This window comes from Eleutherodactylus coqui, chromosome 8 (genome assembly GCF_035609145.1).
Source record: "Eleutherodactylus coqui strain aEleCoq1 chromosome 8, aEleCoq1.hap1, whole genome shotgun sequence".
Lineage (NCBI taxonomy): Eukaryota > Metazoa > Chordata > Amphibia > Anura > Eleutherodactylidae > Eleutherodactylus > Eleutherodactylus coqui.
In genome coordinates, this window is record NC_089844.1 from 206,985,016 (window position 1) to 207,003,625 (window position 18,610).

Here is an 18,610-nt window from a genome sequence, read left to right on the forward strand (position 1 = left end):
TGTTAAACGAAACCTTTTCTATACCAGTACAGGTAGACAGACAAGATAAGAGTCTCCAGACTGCCTCCCTTGCATTCCTTTTCACTGAATTCAAAATGGTTTCATTGTAGTTATAGTTACACCTTAAAAGTGTAAAACATTTTAGTTTCAGCCTATCATGTATTCTTTTTAATCTTGGAGGTATGTACTTTTCCTGTGATGTCATTTATGGTATGTAAACCAAATACACCTTAGAATAAATGGAAATCATCTGATACCGCACAGGCTGGTGTGATTTGTATTTCTCCTGGGCCCAGACTTCTGCACGAGATCTGGGATCATCTTCTCTTTGATAAACACACAAATTCTCACTACAGCCTCCGTTTTCAGTGATGTCCTGAACGGTAAAACTGGATGCTACAAAAGGGAACTTTGTCTTTATTAGAGGGGGGCGGTGTGGCCGTGTCTTTATTAGAGGGGGGCGGTGCGGCCGTGTCTTTATTAGAGGGGGGGCGGTGCGGCCGTGTCTTTATTAGAGGGGGGGCGGTGCGGCCGTGTCTTTATTAGAGGGGGGGCGGTGCGGCCGTGTCTTTATTAGAGGGGGGGCGGTGCGGCCGTGTCTTTATTAGAGGAGGGGCGGTGCGGCCGTGTCTTTATTAGAGGGGGGGCGGTGCGGCCGTGTCTTTATTAGAGGGGGGGCGGTGCGGCCGTGTCTTTATTAGAGGGGGGGGCGGTGCGGCCGCGTCTTTATTAGAGGGGGGGCGGTGCGGCCGCGTCTTTATTAGAGGGGGGGCGGTGCGGCCGCGTCTTTATTAGAGGGGGGGCGGTGCGGCCGCGTCTTTATTAGAGGGGGGGCGGTGCGGCCGCGTCTTTATTAGAGGGGGGGGCGGTGCGGCCGCGTCTTTATTAGAGGGGGGGCGGTGCGGCCGCGTCTTTATTAGAGGGGGGGCGGTGCGGCCGCGTCTTTATTAGAGGGGGGGCGGTGCGGCCGCGTCTTTATTAGAGGGGGGGCGGTGCGGCCGCGTCTTTATTAGAGGGGGGGCGGTGCGGCCGCGTCTTTATTAGAGGGGGGGGCGGTGCGGCCGCGTCTTTATTAGAGGGGGGGGCGGTGCGGCCGCGTCTTTATTAGAGGGGGGGCGGTGCGGCCGCGTCTTTATTAGAGGGGGGGCGGTGCGGCCGCGTCTTTATTAGAGGGGGGGCGGTGCGGCCGCGTCTTTATTAGAGGGGGGGCGGTGCGGCCGCGTCTTTATTAGAGGGGGGGCGGTGCGGCCGCGTCTTTATTAGAGGGGGGGCGGTGCGGCCGCGTCTTTATTAGAGGGGGGGCGGTGCGGCCGCGTCTTTATTAGAGGGGGGGCGGTGCGGCCGCGTCTTTATTAGAGGGGGGGCGGTGCGGCCGCGTCTTTATTAGAGGGGGGGCGGTGCGGCCGCGTCTTTATTAGAGGGGGGGGCGGTGCGGCCGCGTCTTTATTAGAGGGGGGGCGGTGCGGCCGCGTCTTTATTAGAGGGGGGGCGGTGCGGCCGCGTCTTTATTAGAGGGGGGGCGGTGCGGCCGCGTCTTTATTAGAGGGGGGGCGGTGCGGCCGCGTCTTTATTAGAGGGGGGGCGGTGCGGCCGCGTCTTTATTAGAGGGGGGGCGGTGCGGCCGCGTCTTTATTAGAGGGGGGGCGGTGCGGCCGCGTCTTTATTAGAGGGGGGGGCGGTGCGGCCGCGTCTTTATTAGAGGGGGGGCGGTGCGGCCGCGTCTTTATTAGAGGGGGGGCGGTGCGGCCGCGTCTTTATTAGAGGGGGGGCGGTGCGGCCGCGTCTTTATTAGAGGGGGGGCGGTGCGGCCGCGTCTTTATTAGAGGGGGGGCGGTGCGGCCGCGTCTTTATTAGAGGGGGGGGCGGTGCGGCCGCGTCTTTATTAGAGGGGGGGGCGGTGCGGCCGCGTCTTTATTAGAGGGGGGGCGGTGCGGCCGCGTCTTTATTAGAGGGGGGGGCGGTGCGGCCGCGTCTTTATTAGAGGGGGGGCGGTGCGGCCGCGTCTTTATTAGAGGGGGGGCGGTGCGGCCGCGTCTTTATTAGAGGGGGGGCGGTGCGGCCGCGTCTTTATTAGAGGGGGGGCGGTGCGGCCGCGTCTTTATTAGAGGGGGGCGGTGCGGCCGCGTCTTTATTAGAGGGGGGGCGGTGCGGCCGCGTCTTTATTAGAGGGGGGGCGGTGCGGCCGCGTCTTTATTAGAGGGGGGGCGGTGCGGCCGCGTCTTTATTAGAGGGGGGGCGGTGCGGCCGCGTCTTTATTAGAGGGGGGGGCGGTGCGGCCGCGTCTTTATTAGAGGGGGGGCGGTGCGGCCGCGTCTTTATTAGAGGGGGGGCGGTGCGGCCGCGTCTTTATTAGAGGGGGGGCGGTGCGGCCGCGTCTTTATTAGAGGGGGGGCGGTGCGGCCGCGTCTTTATTAGAGGGGGGCGCTAGTGCGGCCGCGTCTTTATTAGAGGGGGGCGCTAGTGCGGCCGCGTCTTTATTAGAGGGGGCGCTAGTGCGGCCGCGTCTTTATTAGAGGGGGCGCTAGTGCGGCCGCGTCTTTATTAGAGGGGGCGCTAGTGCGGCCGCGTCTTTATTAGAGGGGGCGCTAGTGCGGCCGCGTCTTTATTAGAGGGGGCGCTAGTGCGGCCGCGTCTTTATTAGAGGGGGCGCTAGTGCGGCCGCGTCTTTATTAGAGGGGGCGCTAGTGCGGCCGCGTCTTTATTAGAGGGGGCGCTAGTGCGGCCGCGTCTTTATTAGAGGGGGCGCTAGTGCGGCCGCGTCTTTATTAGAGGGGGGGGGGGCAGTGCGGCCGAGAGCCCGACGACCTTGTACGCAGCCTGTCACCGGTGACCACAATGCTGAGGGGCCACAGCAGAGACTCCCACGATGACAGGCAGAAGGGAGACTAGTGCAGCCTGTCCCGGTGAGCTCAGTAATCCATCTCGCTGATGAACGGAGTGTTGAGGAGGCGCAGCTGAGAGGCCAAAGATGGCAAGCTTAACAGAGCAGAGTGCTGAGGAGGCGCAGAGACCGCAGTCTTTACTCATTGCCAGGACCTGTGAGCCCGAGGATGGGCAGCGCGTCACCTGGCCACACCCACCATTTCCGGTGGTGTCAAGGTACAATAATACCGGAACGATCTCCCCGCTTGTAGGCAGGATTCCCTTTAGGCTTTAGTTGCCTTCTTGGAGTAGAGTCTCACAAGACTAGAACTGTTGACTTGTGAGCTTGAGTATTTTGGCCAAAATGTTAACCAGTATGTCGTATTTACTAATTTATTGGCTAGTTCCATCCTTCTGGGTGTTGTGGTACATCGGTAAGTATTTTGGCGTCTGCTGCCTCTTTGATTGCACGTTCCGGTTTGTGTGAACTCTGACATCCTTCTGTTATAGGAGCCGGCCTCTGATGTATACCCAGGGACGTAGGAAGTGAACTAAAGAAATGTGCCGGCACAGAATGAGGAGAGAGAATGATCTCAGCCTACGTTATTACACCATAGACATAGCTTTTACTAAGCCTGCCTACCATTTAAAGCTAACACTTATTGCTTCATCTTTATCTTCTCATCACACAAAGACACAAAGAAGAGTATTTCCTGTCACTTATGCCCATTGCGTAAAGGAAAGGTGGGAAGGAGAGACAGTCAGATCTCCCAGTATTTATTTACACAAACTTTATGGAAGACTTACTACAGAAGACAATGCAGGGGTAGCACTAATGCCACCGCTGCTCCTGGCACGGGCTTACGCAGTACATGTTGGCTGCCACTAGCATTACACAGGAGGAGATTACCTTGGCTGTTTCTGCAGCTCTATAGACGGTGAATGGAGCGCTAGTGCACGTGCCAGGAGAGTAGGGCACGGGGTCCTGTTCTCATGACTGGCAGGTCTCGGGGGCCCCCTCACCCATCTCCCCTGGATGGGGGTATATTGCAATTCTAGTCCAACTCTTAGCTTGTTTTACATGCCCGCTGTAATGACATAAATGTTGTGAGCGCACAGAATACTGTACAAGACGTGTTTTTTTTTCTGTCTTGCAGGAATGAACGGTGCGGTGCGCGCTGTGACTCGGATGGGAATTTATGTTGGAGCTAAAGTCTTCCACGTATATGAGGTATCTTACGGCTTGGTCAGTGCAAAATTCACTAGTCAATGTTTTCAGGCAGCCAAACTCTGAGTTCATGTAGGAGCTTGAGGAAGCTTACAAATGGCGCACCGCATTGGATGTGATCAGAAGTCGTCCTACTTTACAACCATAATCTATATGAGGTCAGGCAACCCAACTTGTACATAGATTAAATAAGGTAGGTAAACCTTGAATAAAAGGCACATAACTACTATACTGCATACAACTCCCATAAAATATCTAATCCAGGACGTGTCAAGTCATAAGGCAAAAAGTCAAATGGCCCCCGATCTTTACCCTGCCGACTACGCCAAGGCTGTGTACAAATCCAACAATTCTTGAGCTTTTGGTTATTGGAGAAACTGCCCACTAGGACCTTGTGCTTTATAAACCTGTTCTCCCAGTCTTCATGGAGTACATCATTTAGAGCAGTGTTCCCCAACTCCAGTCCTCAGGGACCGCCAACAGGTCATGTTTTCAGGATTTCCTCATTGTTGCACAGGTGATGTAATTATTGTCGGTGCCACAGACATTCTTACCATAGGATACTCTGAAAACATGACCTGTTGGTGGTCCCTGAGGGCTGGAATTGGGGACCCCTGATTTAGAGGTCTTGCATTCAGGAAGCTCCCCCATAATCGGCTGGTGTCTCAGGACGAATGAAGTGGACCTAATTTGGTTTCATGGCGGTAGTGGTGGTCAGTAGCACTTGATATGGTCCTTCATATCATGAATCCAGGCTTTTTTCTCACATGTCTTTTGAGAACAACCCAATCTTCTGGCTTAAGTATGTGGCGGTCACAGAACTAGGAACTGGAAGGAAGGCAAAAACTTGTTTATGGAACCCATTGAGATGTTTCTGAAAGGCCTGGAAGTGCCCCGTAGAGGCATCATGATAGATTTGTAGCACTTGAGGAAAGTACAGCCCAGCTGATCCAAAAAAGGATCTCGAATGGAGACAATCCTGCCCTCCTGCTGGATTTAAACCTTATGGAAAAGAGGGCTAAAGGTAGGCACTCAGTCCAAGGTTTACACAACTCTTTGCCGTGGCTCTTCGGATTTATAGTTTAAGGGGGGTTTTGACATTAAAAAACCCAAAACTATATTTGCCTATTCCTCCCCCATCAAGAAGACGGTTTGTGATCCATCAGGTTTAAAGGTCACCCCTCTAGAAAGCATCTCCTTATGGTCTGTGAGAAATTTACGTATCGAGGAGATGTATTGGATTTACAAGCTAAATACACTCACTCCATACGGCTTAAATGAGGTTTTGGAGAAGTTTTAGTAAGGTGTCCCCAATAAATTGGGTCAGATAACATCCTTTTGGGAGTGGAGGGGACCATAATGATATAGGATTTTAATTAATTTTTTTATATAAAAAAACGACATAGATGTAGGTTTTACATTTTATTTTTCATTTTTTATTAATTTATTCATACATCAACCTAGACCTTACCTTAAGGGGACATACAATATCGGAGAGTGCGTCCCGTTGCCATGGTGACGCCTCCTCCCCATGCGCGTCATGGCGTCCTACGTTGGCTAAGTAATGCGGTTACATCGGGTGATCATGTGACGAGGTTTGTCACATGATTCACACAGCGATGCTCCTTACTGCCTGCAATATACCGAGTTCAGAGACCCGGAAGTCCTTCACGCCACCCGGACGTCTTAGATAGGTCCTTGCGCCGGAAGGACTATGCGGTCCCACGGGCCAATCGAGTCTTTGGTCGCTCATTGGTGGCGTTAAGGGTAAGCCCTATTGAATACTTGTATTTGAATGAAGACAATCTGTTTGTATGTCACTTGAGAAAGTTGCAGTTGTGCCACGAAACGCGTCGGACATGTTTTAAATAAAGAATCCTTTGTACTTTGATGATAAGAAGTCTTGGACTAATTTGGAACAGAGAGTTTCCTGGGAGCGCTGGACCCCTTTTTACTTTATTTCACCTATTCCTCCCCCATCGGTCGTCTTACTAGATCTTCCCCTCACCTATCTTCTTCTGGCTCCTCCAGGTCGTTGGGTCACGTCACTTGCAGCCGTCCAGATCCTCCTCTTCTGTGATGAAGCCTATATTACCTACTGTTCACTTCCTGCATGGCAGTGTACCCGGTCACTAGACTATAAGGAGAAGTATCAGCGCTCACCACCTCGTTCCATCCAGCCCCGCTGATCATCTTATTCGGAGGCAGAGCAGTCGTGCCATCCGCCACCATTATTCACCCAGAATTTCTTTCCAAAAGGTAATGCACTGCTTGTATGTGAAGAATCCATACGATCTGACACGTCTACAATAAAGGCTTTTGATTACCTTTTTGAAAGAAATACCCGGTCAGTAGTTCACTGCCTAGCAGGGAATGCTGAATCCTTGGCAGCCCGCTTTAGTGTTCGGGCTATTTGCTGTGTATTGCCGCTAGTGTTTCATATACTATATGAACACTCATGGCCAGACATTGTGCATGCACAGTTTTGGCAATGGTGTGTTTTCTCATAAGCACAAGCGAGGTTCCTTTCCCCATAGGCAAACATCTCGGTGGCTGGCGCCAGCCTCTGCCCAGCCATTCAGTTCAGGCGGTGAGATCTGAGCTTGGAGTGAATGAAGCAGCTCCAGATTAACCGGAATGGTTGGTGTTGCAGCCTGAGGATGAGCCTGCTCCTCGGATTTGTACTATATGGCATCTGCACATGCATTTCCTATAGCCACGGGACTTATCTGTTCTACTATGGCCTTTAACTTTCCCAATTCCTAGTGCAGCGAGTAGGAGTAGCTTAAGTGCCAACTCTGGCCTCGTCATGGTGGTGACTGCTCTGCCTACAATGATAGTCGCTTGAGTAATTGGCTTTATCCGAGTATCGCTGTGCTCGGGTCTGAAGATTCGGGTGCCGCTGCGGCTGACAGGTGAGTCGCAGCGGGGAGCAGGGGAGAGCGGGCGGGAGAGAGGGAGAGAAAGATCTCCCCTCCGTTCCTCCCTGCTCTCCCCTGCAGCTCCCCGCTCCGTGCCGGCACCCGAATCTTCAGACCCGAGCACAGCGATACTTGGATAAAGCCAATTACTCGAGCGAGTACCGCTTATCCAAGTACGCTCGCTCATCTCTATAAACTACCTTTTCATATGTTATTCTAGTGTCAGCTAGCCTTTTCCATTGTGAGATGGAGGGCGGTCTCGCTGTGAGATGGAGGGCGGTCTCGCTGTGAGATGGAGGGCGGTCTCGCTGTGAGATGGAGGGCGGTCTCGCTGTGAGATGGAGGGCGGTCTCGCTGTGAGATGGAGGGCGGTCTCGCTGTGAGATGGAGGGCGGTCTCGCTGTGAGATGGAGGGCGGTCTCGCTGTGAGATGGAGGGCGGTCTCGCTGTGAGATGGAGGGCGGTCTCGCTGGGAGATGGAGGGCGGTCTCGCTGTGACATGGAGGGCGGTCTCGTTGCCATCCATCTCATGGCCACAGTCTTTCTGGCCATAAATAATATTTTATCCTAGTGTGTCCACGCCTCTTCCTCCATCAATCCAAATATTGCTATTTTGGGGTCTATGTCCAGAGGGGTCGGCAGGAGCACAGACAAGACATTGAATACCTCCTCCCAGAAATTCTTTACATGATGGCATTCCCACAGTAGATGCCAAAAGTCGGCATGCGATTGGTGACATCCGTGACATGTCGACGCGTCTATTCTGCCCATTCTACTCAGTTGGACTGGTGTGAGATATGCCTGGTGTATCACATATAGTGGTATCAGTTTATTACCTGCCGGTGACACTAGTAGGTGTGATTCCATTGCGTCTTGCCAGTCTTCTTCGGTCAGGGTAGGCATATTAATCTTCCATTTGTCATAAACTGATAATAGGTGTGTGTAGAGTATTGATAGCAATCCCTTAGGCCCCTGTGTTTTAAAGACGCCTACTGTTGGGTATTTAGAAATTTTAACAGATTCTGGTGGAAATTGGGCATTTAGGGCGTGTCTTAATTGGAAGTATCTAAATAGTTGTAATTTCGGCAATTGCAGCTTTTCCCGTAGTTGTATGTAGGATAGTATTGTGTTGTCTTCATATATATCCCCCAGCATCTAAGGAAGTCCAATATCTGGTAGTGATGTTACTGATGGTAGGGTGGGGTTTCCCCACAGCGGGGTATCGGTGATTATATCCGTAAACTGTTGGATCTCCTTTGCCACCCGCCGCACCGATTTGGCCCAGTCGATGTATAGGTAGTAATTTAGATGGTTTTGTATATTCTGGGTGTTCCAGGAATCCTATTAGGTTTCGCCCCTCCACCTCGCTGGCTAGATAATAATCAGTCAGTGGCAATTCCCCCTCGATGAACCGGGGACGCAGATTTCGTAATTGGCCCGATAAATAGTATAATTTTAAATTAGGCAATGCCATTCCTGCCTGTTTTTTTTAGATCTTTGCAATTTAGCGAGTCCCAACTTGGATCTGGACTGGCCCCAAATAAAGCGGATGATCAAGGGGTTTAATGTTTGAAAAAACTTCTCTGGTCCTTGAACCGGTATATGCTGTAAGGAGTATAGGCATTTGGGCTGAATTACCATGTTTATCAGATTTACCCGCCCGGCCACCGAGAGGCGTAGTCTAGACCATATCTTGACTTATTGATTCATATAACGGATCTATGTTTTCCACTAGGGTGTTTTCGTGATCTTGTACTATGTTGACTCCTAGATATTTGAATGTTGTCACTACTGATAATCCGCTGGAGAGTACGCTTGGGATCGTGACGGGGTTTTGAGCTTTATGCATTATTGCCGACTTGGACCAATTTATGTATAGTCCGGAATATTTGGAGAAACGGTTTATTATTTCTAGGGCTCGTGGGAAGGAGTGTTCAGGGTTGCAGAGATATAGGATCATATCATCTGCATATAGTCCAATTTTACTTTCTCTGCCCCCCCATTGCACTCCTGTTACTGTGGGGGTGTTACGCAGACGAATGGCTAATGCTTCTATTGCTATGGCAAATAGAGCTGGAGATAGTGGGCATCCCTGACGCATTGCCTGTGATAACGGGAACTGCCTTGATGGCATACCGTTAACTATCACGTTTGCCATCGGTGACTTATATAATAGCTTAATCCATCCCAGAAAGCATGGCCCAAAGCCGAAACGGGTCAGGCAAGCTTCTAGAAAATTCCATTGTAACGAATCGAATGCTTTCTTTGTGTCTAAAGATGCTATTGCCCAGGGTTTATTATAATTTATATTATATCCCCACTGCAGAGCGCCGTGTAGAATTGGTGATAACTGGCCTATATATTTCCGATATGCCTCCAGAGGGATGCCATCCGGTCCGGGGGATTTATTTACCGACATTTCTTCTATAGCTTGTTGGACTTCTTCTATGTCAATTGGGGCCTCTAGTAATTCAACCTGTTCGGGTGTGAGAGTCGGGAACATTATGTCTTCCAGATAGTCTAGATTCTCGATTACTGATTTATTGCTTGTGGAGGTCTACAGATTAGTGTAGTATTCCTAGTTACAATGGATTGGGCCTCTGTCAGTAACTGGCCATCCGTCGTTTTAATTTTAAGTACGGAGTTAGATTGCCCATTCTGTTTAATCAAATTGGCCAATAAATGGCTGGACTGATTGCCCATTTCAAAAAAGTATTGTTTTGTAAAGAAAAGTTTCCTTTTAGTTTTTCCGTGTGGCTGGTGTTTGTATTGGTGGATCAGTCCTAACCATTGGGTTTTGTTGGTGTCTGTGGGATTCGTAATATATTGCTTTTCAGCGTCAACTACTTGCTGTTCTATCCTAAGATCGGCCTGTGTGGTTGTTCTTTTAGGCCTCATGTCCACGGGGAAAATCAGGCCCGCTACGGATTCTCCATGTAGAATCTGCAGCGGGTCCCTCCTGCCCCGCGGACATGAGCGCTGAAAATAGGAATAAATGAGAATAAACTCACCTCCCATCCGCTCCGTTTCTTCTCTTCGCCGTGGCGCCATCTTCTCTCCGTCGCGGCCGGATCTTCTTTCTTCGGCTCGGCGGATGCGCATGATGACGTCGGTGACGTGCCCCGCGCATGCGCCGTCCCGAAGAAAAAAGATCCGGCCGCGTCGGAGAGAAGATGGCGCCGCCGCGAAGAGAAGAAATGGAGCGTGTGAGTAAATTCCTATTTTAGGTCTCCCGCGGATCCGGACGGCTTCCATAGGCTTCAATAGAAGCCCGCGGGAGCCGTCCCCGCGGGAGACCCGCATGAAAATGGAGCATGGTCCAGATTTTTTCATGCTCCATTTTTTTTAAAATCACTTTTATTGACGATCCGCGGGTATTTATCTACCCGCGGGTGGTCAATGCATCCCTATGGGGTGCGGATTCGCGGGCACGAGAAGAGCTAAAATCCGCTGCGGATTTTAATTCTTATTTTGCCCGTGGACATGAGCCCTTAATGTATGATACTGCTGATCTAAGATATGCTTTCATCGTGTCCCACTTTAATGTTTCTCGTCTTTCTTCTTCGTGTATTTGACAAAACGTGTTGATGTGGTCTGGGATTCTGTCTTGTGCTCCCATCAGCTTCATCCAGAAGGGATTGAGCCTCCATGTGGGATTGGGTTATGATCCGATGTTCCTCTAGGGCCATGTGTTATTGGCGCTAAGTATGGAGTTAGTGTTGATGATCCAAATATGTAGTCTATCCAGGACAGGGATCCTCTACCCGGGGAATGGCATGTAGATTCCCGGATGTCTGGGTGTTTAAAGCGCCACAAGTCAATCCACCCCACCCCATCAAACGTCTGTTTCATTGGAGAGTCCCGCATGGTCAGGGATGTCTGTATGGCAAATCTGTCCTTTACAGGATCCATCATTTGATTGAAGTCTCCCATGCATATGATCTCTGCCAGTGGGTATTGATGTGCGAACATGACCGCCGCTTGTATCACATGTATATTATCGTGTGGGGGTGATGGATGCATAGAATAACATATTGTCTGGCATTAATCTCGGCATATACAAAGACAAATCGTCCCTCTGGGTCTCTACGGGTGTTTATCGGATTCCAACCTAGAGTACGGTGAACCAAAGGAGAAACGCAGCTACTGGTGGATTTTACCAGAAAATCCGCGACTTCTCAAACGATTTTTCTATTCCTCCTTCCCCCCTCCTGCTCTAGATTACTAATCATTTGTTATAGACGCTCTAATATTCAATAATTGAAGGTGGAACCTCGGCCGAGATCCATCAGCCCCCAATTGGGCGTATGTTTTCAGCTTGCCAATTATCATTTATGTGTTCTGTTTGATGTTGGCCGTTGTTCCCCCTCCCACCCTTAGACCACATGAATATCTCCCATCATAAATCAGCTTCTTGTAACTCAGATTGCTTTATTTTTTTGGGGGTTAACCAAGTATTGTTCCTATTGGGGTCTTCCTGTTTTTCCCCTTCTTCACACGTGTGTAATATTGACAGTCCCATTCTTTAGTCTTTGGTTTATTTTGGAGCTGGATGCATTCGTAGCCATTCCCCTGCTTCCTCAGGTCTATGCAAAAACACTGCTTTCCCTTCTGAAACAATTCGCAGTCTTGCCGGATATGCCACAGAATATGGAATGTCTCGTTGTCTAAATTTCTTTTTAATTTCTATGAATGTGGCTCGTTGTTTCTGCAATTCGGCCGAGAAATCAGGGAATATTGACACCACTGCATTATTGTGTGTAATGGGGCTTCTTAGTCTCGCTTGTCTCAGAGCAATGTCTCAACAATTGAGGAGACGTGCCAATAATGGCCTCGGAGGTGCACCAGGTGCAGGTTTTGTTGATACGTGCCAATAATGGCCTCGGAGGTGCACCAGGTGCAGGTGGTTTTGTTGATACGTGCCAATAATGGCCTCGGAGGTGCACCAGGTGCAGGTGGTTTTGTTGATACGTGCCAATAATGGCCTCGGAGGTGCACCAGGTGCGGGTGGTTTTGTTGATACGTGCCAATAATGGCCTCGGAGGTGCACCAGGTGCGGGTGGTTTTGTTGATACGTGCCAATAATGGCCTCGGAGGTGCACCAGGTGCAGGTGCTTTTGTTGATACGTGCCAATAATGGCCTCGGAGGTGCACCAGGTGCAGGTGGTCTTGTTGATACGTGCCAATAATGGCCTCGGAGGTGCACCAGGTGCGGGTGGTTTTGTTGATACGTGCCAATAATGGCCTTGGAGGTGCACCAGGTGCAGGTGGTTTTGTTGATACGTGCCAATAATGGCCTCGGAGGTGCACCCGGTGCAGGTGGTTTTGTTGATACGTGCCAATAATGGCCTCGGAGGTGCACCAGGTGCAGGTGGTTTTGTTGATACGTGCCAATAATGGCCTCGGAGGTGCACCCGGTGCAGGTGGTTTTGTTGATACGTGCCAATAATGGCCTCGGAGGTGCACCAGGTGCAGGTGCTTTTGTTGATACGTGCCAATAATGGCCTCGGAGGTGCACCAGGTGCAGGTGGTCTTGTTGATACGTGCCAATAATGGCCTCGGAGGTGCACCAGGTGCGGGTGGTTTTGTTGATACGTGCCAATAATGGCCTTGGAGGTGCACCAGGTGCAGGTGGTTTTGTTGATACGTGCCAATAATGGCCTCGGAGGTGCCCCCGGTGCAGGTGGTTTTGTTGATACGTGCCAATAATGGCCTCGGAGGTGCACCAGGTGCGGGTGGTTTTGTTGATACGTGCCAATAATGGCCTCGGAGGTGCCCCCGGTGCGGGTGGTTTTGTTGATACGTGCCAATAATGGCCTCGGAGGTGCACCAGGTGCAGGTGGTTTTGTTGATACGTGCCAATAATGGCCTCGGAGGTGCACCAGGTGCAGGTGGTTTTGTTGATACGTGCCAATAATGGCCTCGGAGGTGCACCAGGTGCAGGTGGTTTTGTTGATACGTGCCAATAATGGCCTCGGAGGTGCACCAGGTGCAGGTGGTTTTATTGATACGTGCCAATAATGGCCTCGGAGGTGCACCGGGTGCAGGTGGTTTTGTTGATACGTGCCAATAATGGCCTCGGAGGTGCACCGGGTGCAGGTGGTTTTGTTGATACGTGCCAATAATGGCCTCGGAGGTGCACCAGGTGCAGGTGGTTTTGTTGATACGTGCCAATAATGGCCTCGGAGGTGCACCAGGTGCAGGTGGTTTTGTTGATACGTGGCAATAATGGCCTCGGAGGTGCACTAGGTGCAGGTGGTTTTGTTGGTACGTGCCAATAATGGCCTTGGAGGTGCACCAGGTGCAGGTGGTTTTGTTGATGCGTGCCAATAATGGCCTCGGAGGTGCACCAGGTGCAGGTGGTTTTGTTGGTACGTGCCAATAATGGCCTTGGAGGTGCACCAGGTGCAGGTGCTTTTGTTGGTACGTGCCAATAATGGCCTTGGAGGTGCACCAGGTGCAGGTGGTTTTGTTGATGCGTGCCAATAATGGCCTCGGAGGTGCACCAGGTGCAGGTGGTTTTGTTGGTACGTGCCAATAATGGCCTTGGAGGTGCACCAGGTGCGGGTGGTTTTGTTGGTACTCTATGGGCTCTTTCAACTGTGAACATAGGTGTAAATCCATCCTCTCCCAGTGTTGATTTTAACCATTGTGCTCGGAAGGTTTCAGGGGATGAGCCTTCCACTCTCTCCGGGAGGTCGATAATACGAATCTTGTTTCGTCGTAGACGATTTTCCAAACCGTCCGTTTTGGAGTGGCATAGATGGGCTTTTTGGGTTGCTGTTTGCACTTCAGCTGTGAGCGGCTGTACCCTTTCCTCCACCTCACTTAGACGTCCTCTCACATTTTGTAGATCTTGGCGGATCAGGTTGACGTCTACTTTAATCTCTATTTTCCCTGTCGGCTGTTTTGCAGGCATTGATAGCCTCTAGTAGCTGGCGCAGTGTTGGCTCAGATTCTTGCTCTGGTTCTGTATCCGTATTTTTGGCTTTAGCGGGTGTAGATTTAGCCATTTTATGCGGTATTTCAGAGCTATCGGTCCTTGCAAAGTCTTTTAGTTTATCAATAGCGGGATTGTTTTTTGCACTGTGCTCATGATGAGAGAACTTGTATAGTCCGTTTATATATTGTAGTATATGAGGTAAAATTGCTTATGTTATATCTGTAGATATTCTATTTCTTTTACAGCTGTTGCTCTCTGTGGTCAGCCTGTCTGCACACTGAGTTATACTGTATTGTGCCTTGCAGCTTACTTTGTAGGGTAGTATTTCTCTTAAAAGCAGCTCCTCTGTGTCCCTGCTTTGATGTTTCTTTCTTATTTGCATTTATGATATATATATATATATATATATATATATATATATATATATATATATATATATATATATATATATATATATATATAATATATATAGGCAGGGATGGCTTCTGTGCCATATATATTGCTTATCTTTAAAGGGGTTGTCCCGAGCCAAAACCGCAAAATCTTAAATCTCCACATTCCCCCAGTCACCCCCCGGCATAAAGCAGCCCTTTAAACCGTTTAAAAACAGCTTCCTACTTACTGTTGAGATGAAATAATAACTTATAAAGTTCAGCAGCTAAGATGGCGCCTGTGTTGTCCCGTCCCACGGTGCATCGTGCTTCCAGGAGGCCTTCATGCGCTGCAGCAGCAGCGGCGTTCTGGCTCCGCCCCCTTGTACTCGTCATCACGTAGCTCCGCCCCCGTCACATGTGCCGATTCCAGCCAATCAGGAGGCTGGAACCGGCACATGTGACGGGGCGGAGCTACGCGATGACGCGTACAAGGGGGCGGAGCCAGAATGCCGGCTCGTGCCGGAGCAAAGAGATGGCAAAAGACCCTTCTGCGCAAGCGCGTCTAATCAGGAGATTAGACGCTGAAATTAGACGGCACCATGGAGACGAGGACGCCAGCAACGGAGCAGGTAAGTGAATAACTTCTGTATGGCTCATAATTAATGCACAATGTATATTACAAAGTGCATTAATATGGCCATACAGAAGTGTATAGACCCACTTGCTTTCACGGGACAACCCCTTTAATGTCTCTTTATTGTCAGGTGCTTTGTGGTATGATTAAACAGGGGTTCTTGTGCCTTTTTCCCACGCCTTCTCTCTCTGCCCCTGTGTAATGGCGGCACCTCGTGTTGTGGCTCCGTCTCTATCAATGACGGCTGTCCTTATTCAGGGGGTGCTAGCTGCGGGGGGTGCTAGCTGCGGGGGGTGCTTGCCGGGAGAGATTCCGACTTTCAGCACTCTGTCTGCCTTCAGGCACCTATCCGTGCGGCAGCAGAGTGATCTCAGTCCTGTTGGCTGCCCCCTCCCCCATGTACCTTTCTCCTTCTCACCGCCACTGGCACTCGGGCTCCGGGGCTTCCGGTGTGTCTCGGCTCTCCGCCGCTGCCTTCGGATGCTGCTTCTCCTGTTTGCCTCGCCGATCTTCTGCCGGTTGGGCGTCAGTGAAGTGGTGAGTTGCGCAGGTCTGCTTGATCTCCGCCGGACCTCTGCCGCATCTCAGGTCTGTCTCCGCCGGCCTTCGGATCGGCTGTCTCTAGGAGCGGGGCTTTATGCTTTCTGGCGCCGCTGGGGGGTCTTAAGTGTCGTCTTTTCCGGTCCTGTGGTGTACCTGTTACAGGATTCTATCAGGATTCAGAGCGTCGTTGTGGGAGCCTAGATCAGTTGCGTCCGGCCGTTTTGCCTGCTAGCCACGCCCCCGCGAAGGGGTTCTGGGTGAAAGAAATTAGTAAGTAGTGTAATTTCTTTGTACGCTAGTGCCTTAGAATGAATGAACATTTCCAGCAATTTCTTGCACACATCAAATGACCTACATTAGTTCATTGAGCCTATCCTGAAGAGTGGCTAAGGGATTGATGAACCACAGGGTTATTTGTGGAGGGATGTGCAGTGTCTCCTGTGGGCGTGCTGACTCGTGACCGCCTGGTCACTACACTAGCTTTATTGGTAATGTAAGCGCTTCTATTAGCTGCCTCACACTTTTTTGCCTTTTGTATGGGTTTACCCCTTGATGTTAGGAATGCGCTCACCCTCCAGATGGGCCCATAGTCATGGGCTATACCAAAAGCGGATCTGGAATCGGTGTAAATATTTGCAGTATTACCATCAGCCGCTCTACATGCCTTCGTTAGGGCCTTCGCCTCCGCTTCCTGTACTGACGGGTGAAGAGGGAGTGACTACGCTTTTGTTATCTGATTCTGTGTGACAACAGCATAGCCGTGGGAAACTTACCATTTTCCTGGTACCTGGAGCCAATCTGGGTTAGCAATCGATTTCATCTTTTTCATGTCAAACCCCACAGGTTCTTGTGGCGTCGGAGCTACACAATAACGGGGGTGTGGAACCTCTTTCTGTCCGTCTTCCTTCAGGGATTTGAAGTCGAGGGTTTTCTCCCCTTTTTGAATCCAGTGAAAGCAATGTAGCTGGATTCATAACTGTGCACCGTTACAATGTAACACTGGGGGGTAAGAGTAAGGCGCATTGTAGACGTAACAGCCATCGAGAGATGACGAGTGTGCCCTGAACGTCATGGGCAGTGTAGATGGCCATGGGTCTGTGTCAGGACTGTCGTCCCACAACCAGCAATCTCTGTGCAATACAGAGACTTTTCGTAATTGGGTGTACCCAGCGCTGGTGCTAAAACTGCCCATTTCAAGGAATGCAAATAGTCTATTGCTTCCTGTGTGAGCTGGAAAGGCTTTGCTGGCAAACAGCCATAGAGAGGTTGCATGAGTTGGGAAGCAGAGTGAAGCCTTGGTCGGCAGTAGCGAACAAGGCCCCCAAAATGTCCTGAGCCTTATCCAATTGCTAGGTACATGTCCTATACTGCTGCCTTGCGAACCTCCAAAGAGGTGTCTGGCACACTCTGAGATACAATGGCCCAGGAAGATGACTTTTTCTTGAGCAAATTGTAGCTTGCTCCTGGATACCTTGCACCCATTGTCTGCAAGAAAACAAAGCGAGACTGACGCAGCAATGCATTGTGCCTTTGTAGGGCAGAAAAATAACATCCACATACTGTAGGAGAACAGTGTGGGGATGAGGGGGTGCCCAATTTTGCTATACTACTGTAAAGCCACAGCAGTGTGTTATGGGAATAAATCATATTCCAGAAGATTTCACTGATCTGCTCCAGATTGGTTATAATGAGAAGCTCCATGCATGAATATATGTATTTGAGCTGACTGTTATCAGTCAGTCCTCGATACTCTTCTTCTTTATTCAAAGGAAGTACAATACACACATAATTGACCATGACTCACTAATTACATGCACGCCCCCGCCACTTCACCCCTTCCATCATAACAACTCATGATTGGCCTAGTATGTAATGAGGTTAATGATTAACATATGTTTACGCCCCAGGTGTATGTCACTATGTGAACATGTAATTCCTATATACCCAAGTAGCATAGACTTTGTTAATATTCCAATCTGAGAGAAGGAATGCAGTAAGATAAGAAGTTAAGAAGAGAGGGTTGACCGAAAGCAGTTTCAGCTTCTGAGTCAGTAGTCAAAGGTAAAGCATCATCATGCATAACAGGGACAGCTTTGTCAAGAGTCTTTGGGAAAGTTCCTTGAAGGCACAGAATAATGCAATCAGTAATAGCAATGTCAGTAAGAAGAGTCACTAAAGTTCTAGCAAAAGATAAAATCCGGTGCCTCCATCTGCCGAAAGTATCAGTCCACCAGTCATCAAAAGGGGTCGGAGATGCCAGAAAATGCTGCTAGTTCTTTAAAGAGGCTAATTAGACCCTTCAGAGCCTTAGTTCTGGAACCACAGCTGTGAGAAAGATAACAGGGATGGAACAACCTAGGAGAAAGCTTATGTTCATCATGGTGGGGAGACTCTTGCAATGAGACGAGTGTATCCAATTGGATTTGTCCTTCCATCTGAACATCTGTAGCGGTGGTCAGGAACATTTGTTATGGACCGTCAAGTCTGGGTTCTAGAGCTCTGCAGACGTGTCTTTTAGTAACCACCCAATCTCCTAGTTTCACAGAATGAGTTCCTTCTAAGCTGTCAGGATCTGGAGAGGAAGAAAACACTTGAATATACATTACTTAGGGGTTTGTGAGAGCAATAACAGTTTGTCAAGCTACCAGGCTGCATCTAGAGTTATCGCGGTAAATACAATCCTAACATTAGGGCTGACCCAAAAAGTACCTCATGAGGCCTATTCTGTCAGGTGTGTACCATACGGAGGGGGGCACACTCGGTCCATTGTCTGTTGAGCTCTGCCATAGCCTTCTGGATCGTGGTTTCTAAGGTACCATTTAAACTCTCTGCTCTACCACTGCTTTGTGGATGGTACGGAGCATAAAAGGCCTGTTCTACCCCCAAGACTTTCATTACTTTCTGTATCACTTCTTCCATGGAGGGAGTACCTAGGTCACTCTCCGTTGTACCTGTATATCACCTTAGATATCAGTTTTTGGCGGTGGCGTTTGTGTGCGTGTATGCCAGACTGGCTACCTTGAGAATGGGTCTAGGCAGACCAGAACAAACTCGTACCTGCCCACTCTTGGCAGTTGGAAGTAGTAGTCGCTGGAACGGGTAGTC

At 50.0% G+C, this 18,610-nt stretch overlaps 1 protein-coding gene across 2 annotated transcripts in view; it reads left to right on the plus strand.

Annotated features, from left to right (window-relative positions):
- Nucleotides 1-18,610, plus strand: part of PFKL (phosphofructokinase, liver type) — a 115,758-nt gene that overhangs the window by 6,318 nt on the left and 90,830 nt on the right. For both annotated transcript variants that reach the window (XR_010786465.1, XM_066577269.1), the window contains exon 2: nucleotides 4,020-4,093. Coding sequence is in view for 1 of the 2 variants with exons in the window: in XM_066577269.1 (XP_066433366.1) it covers nucleotides 4,020-4,093 (74 nt within the window). In the remaining variant the exon portion in view is untranslated. The remainder of the gene's footprint in view (nucleotides 1-4,019; nucleotides 4,094-18,610) is intronic.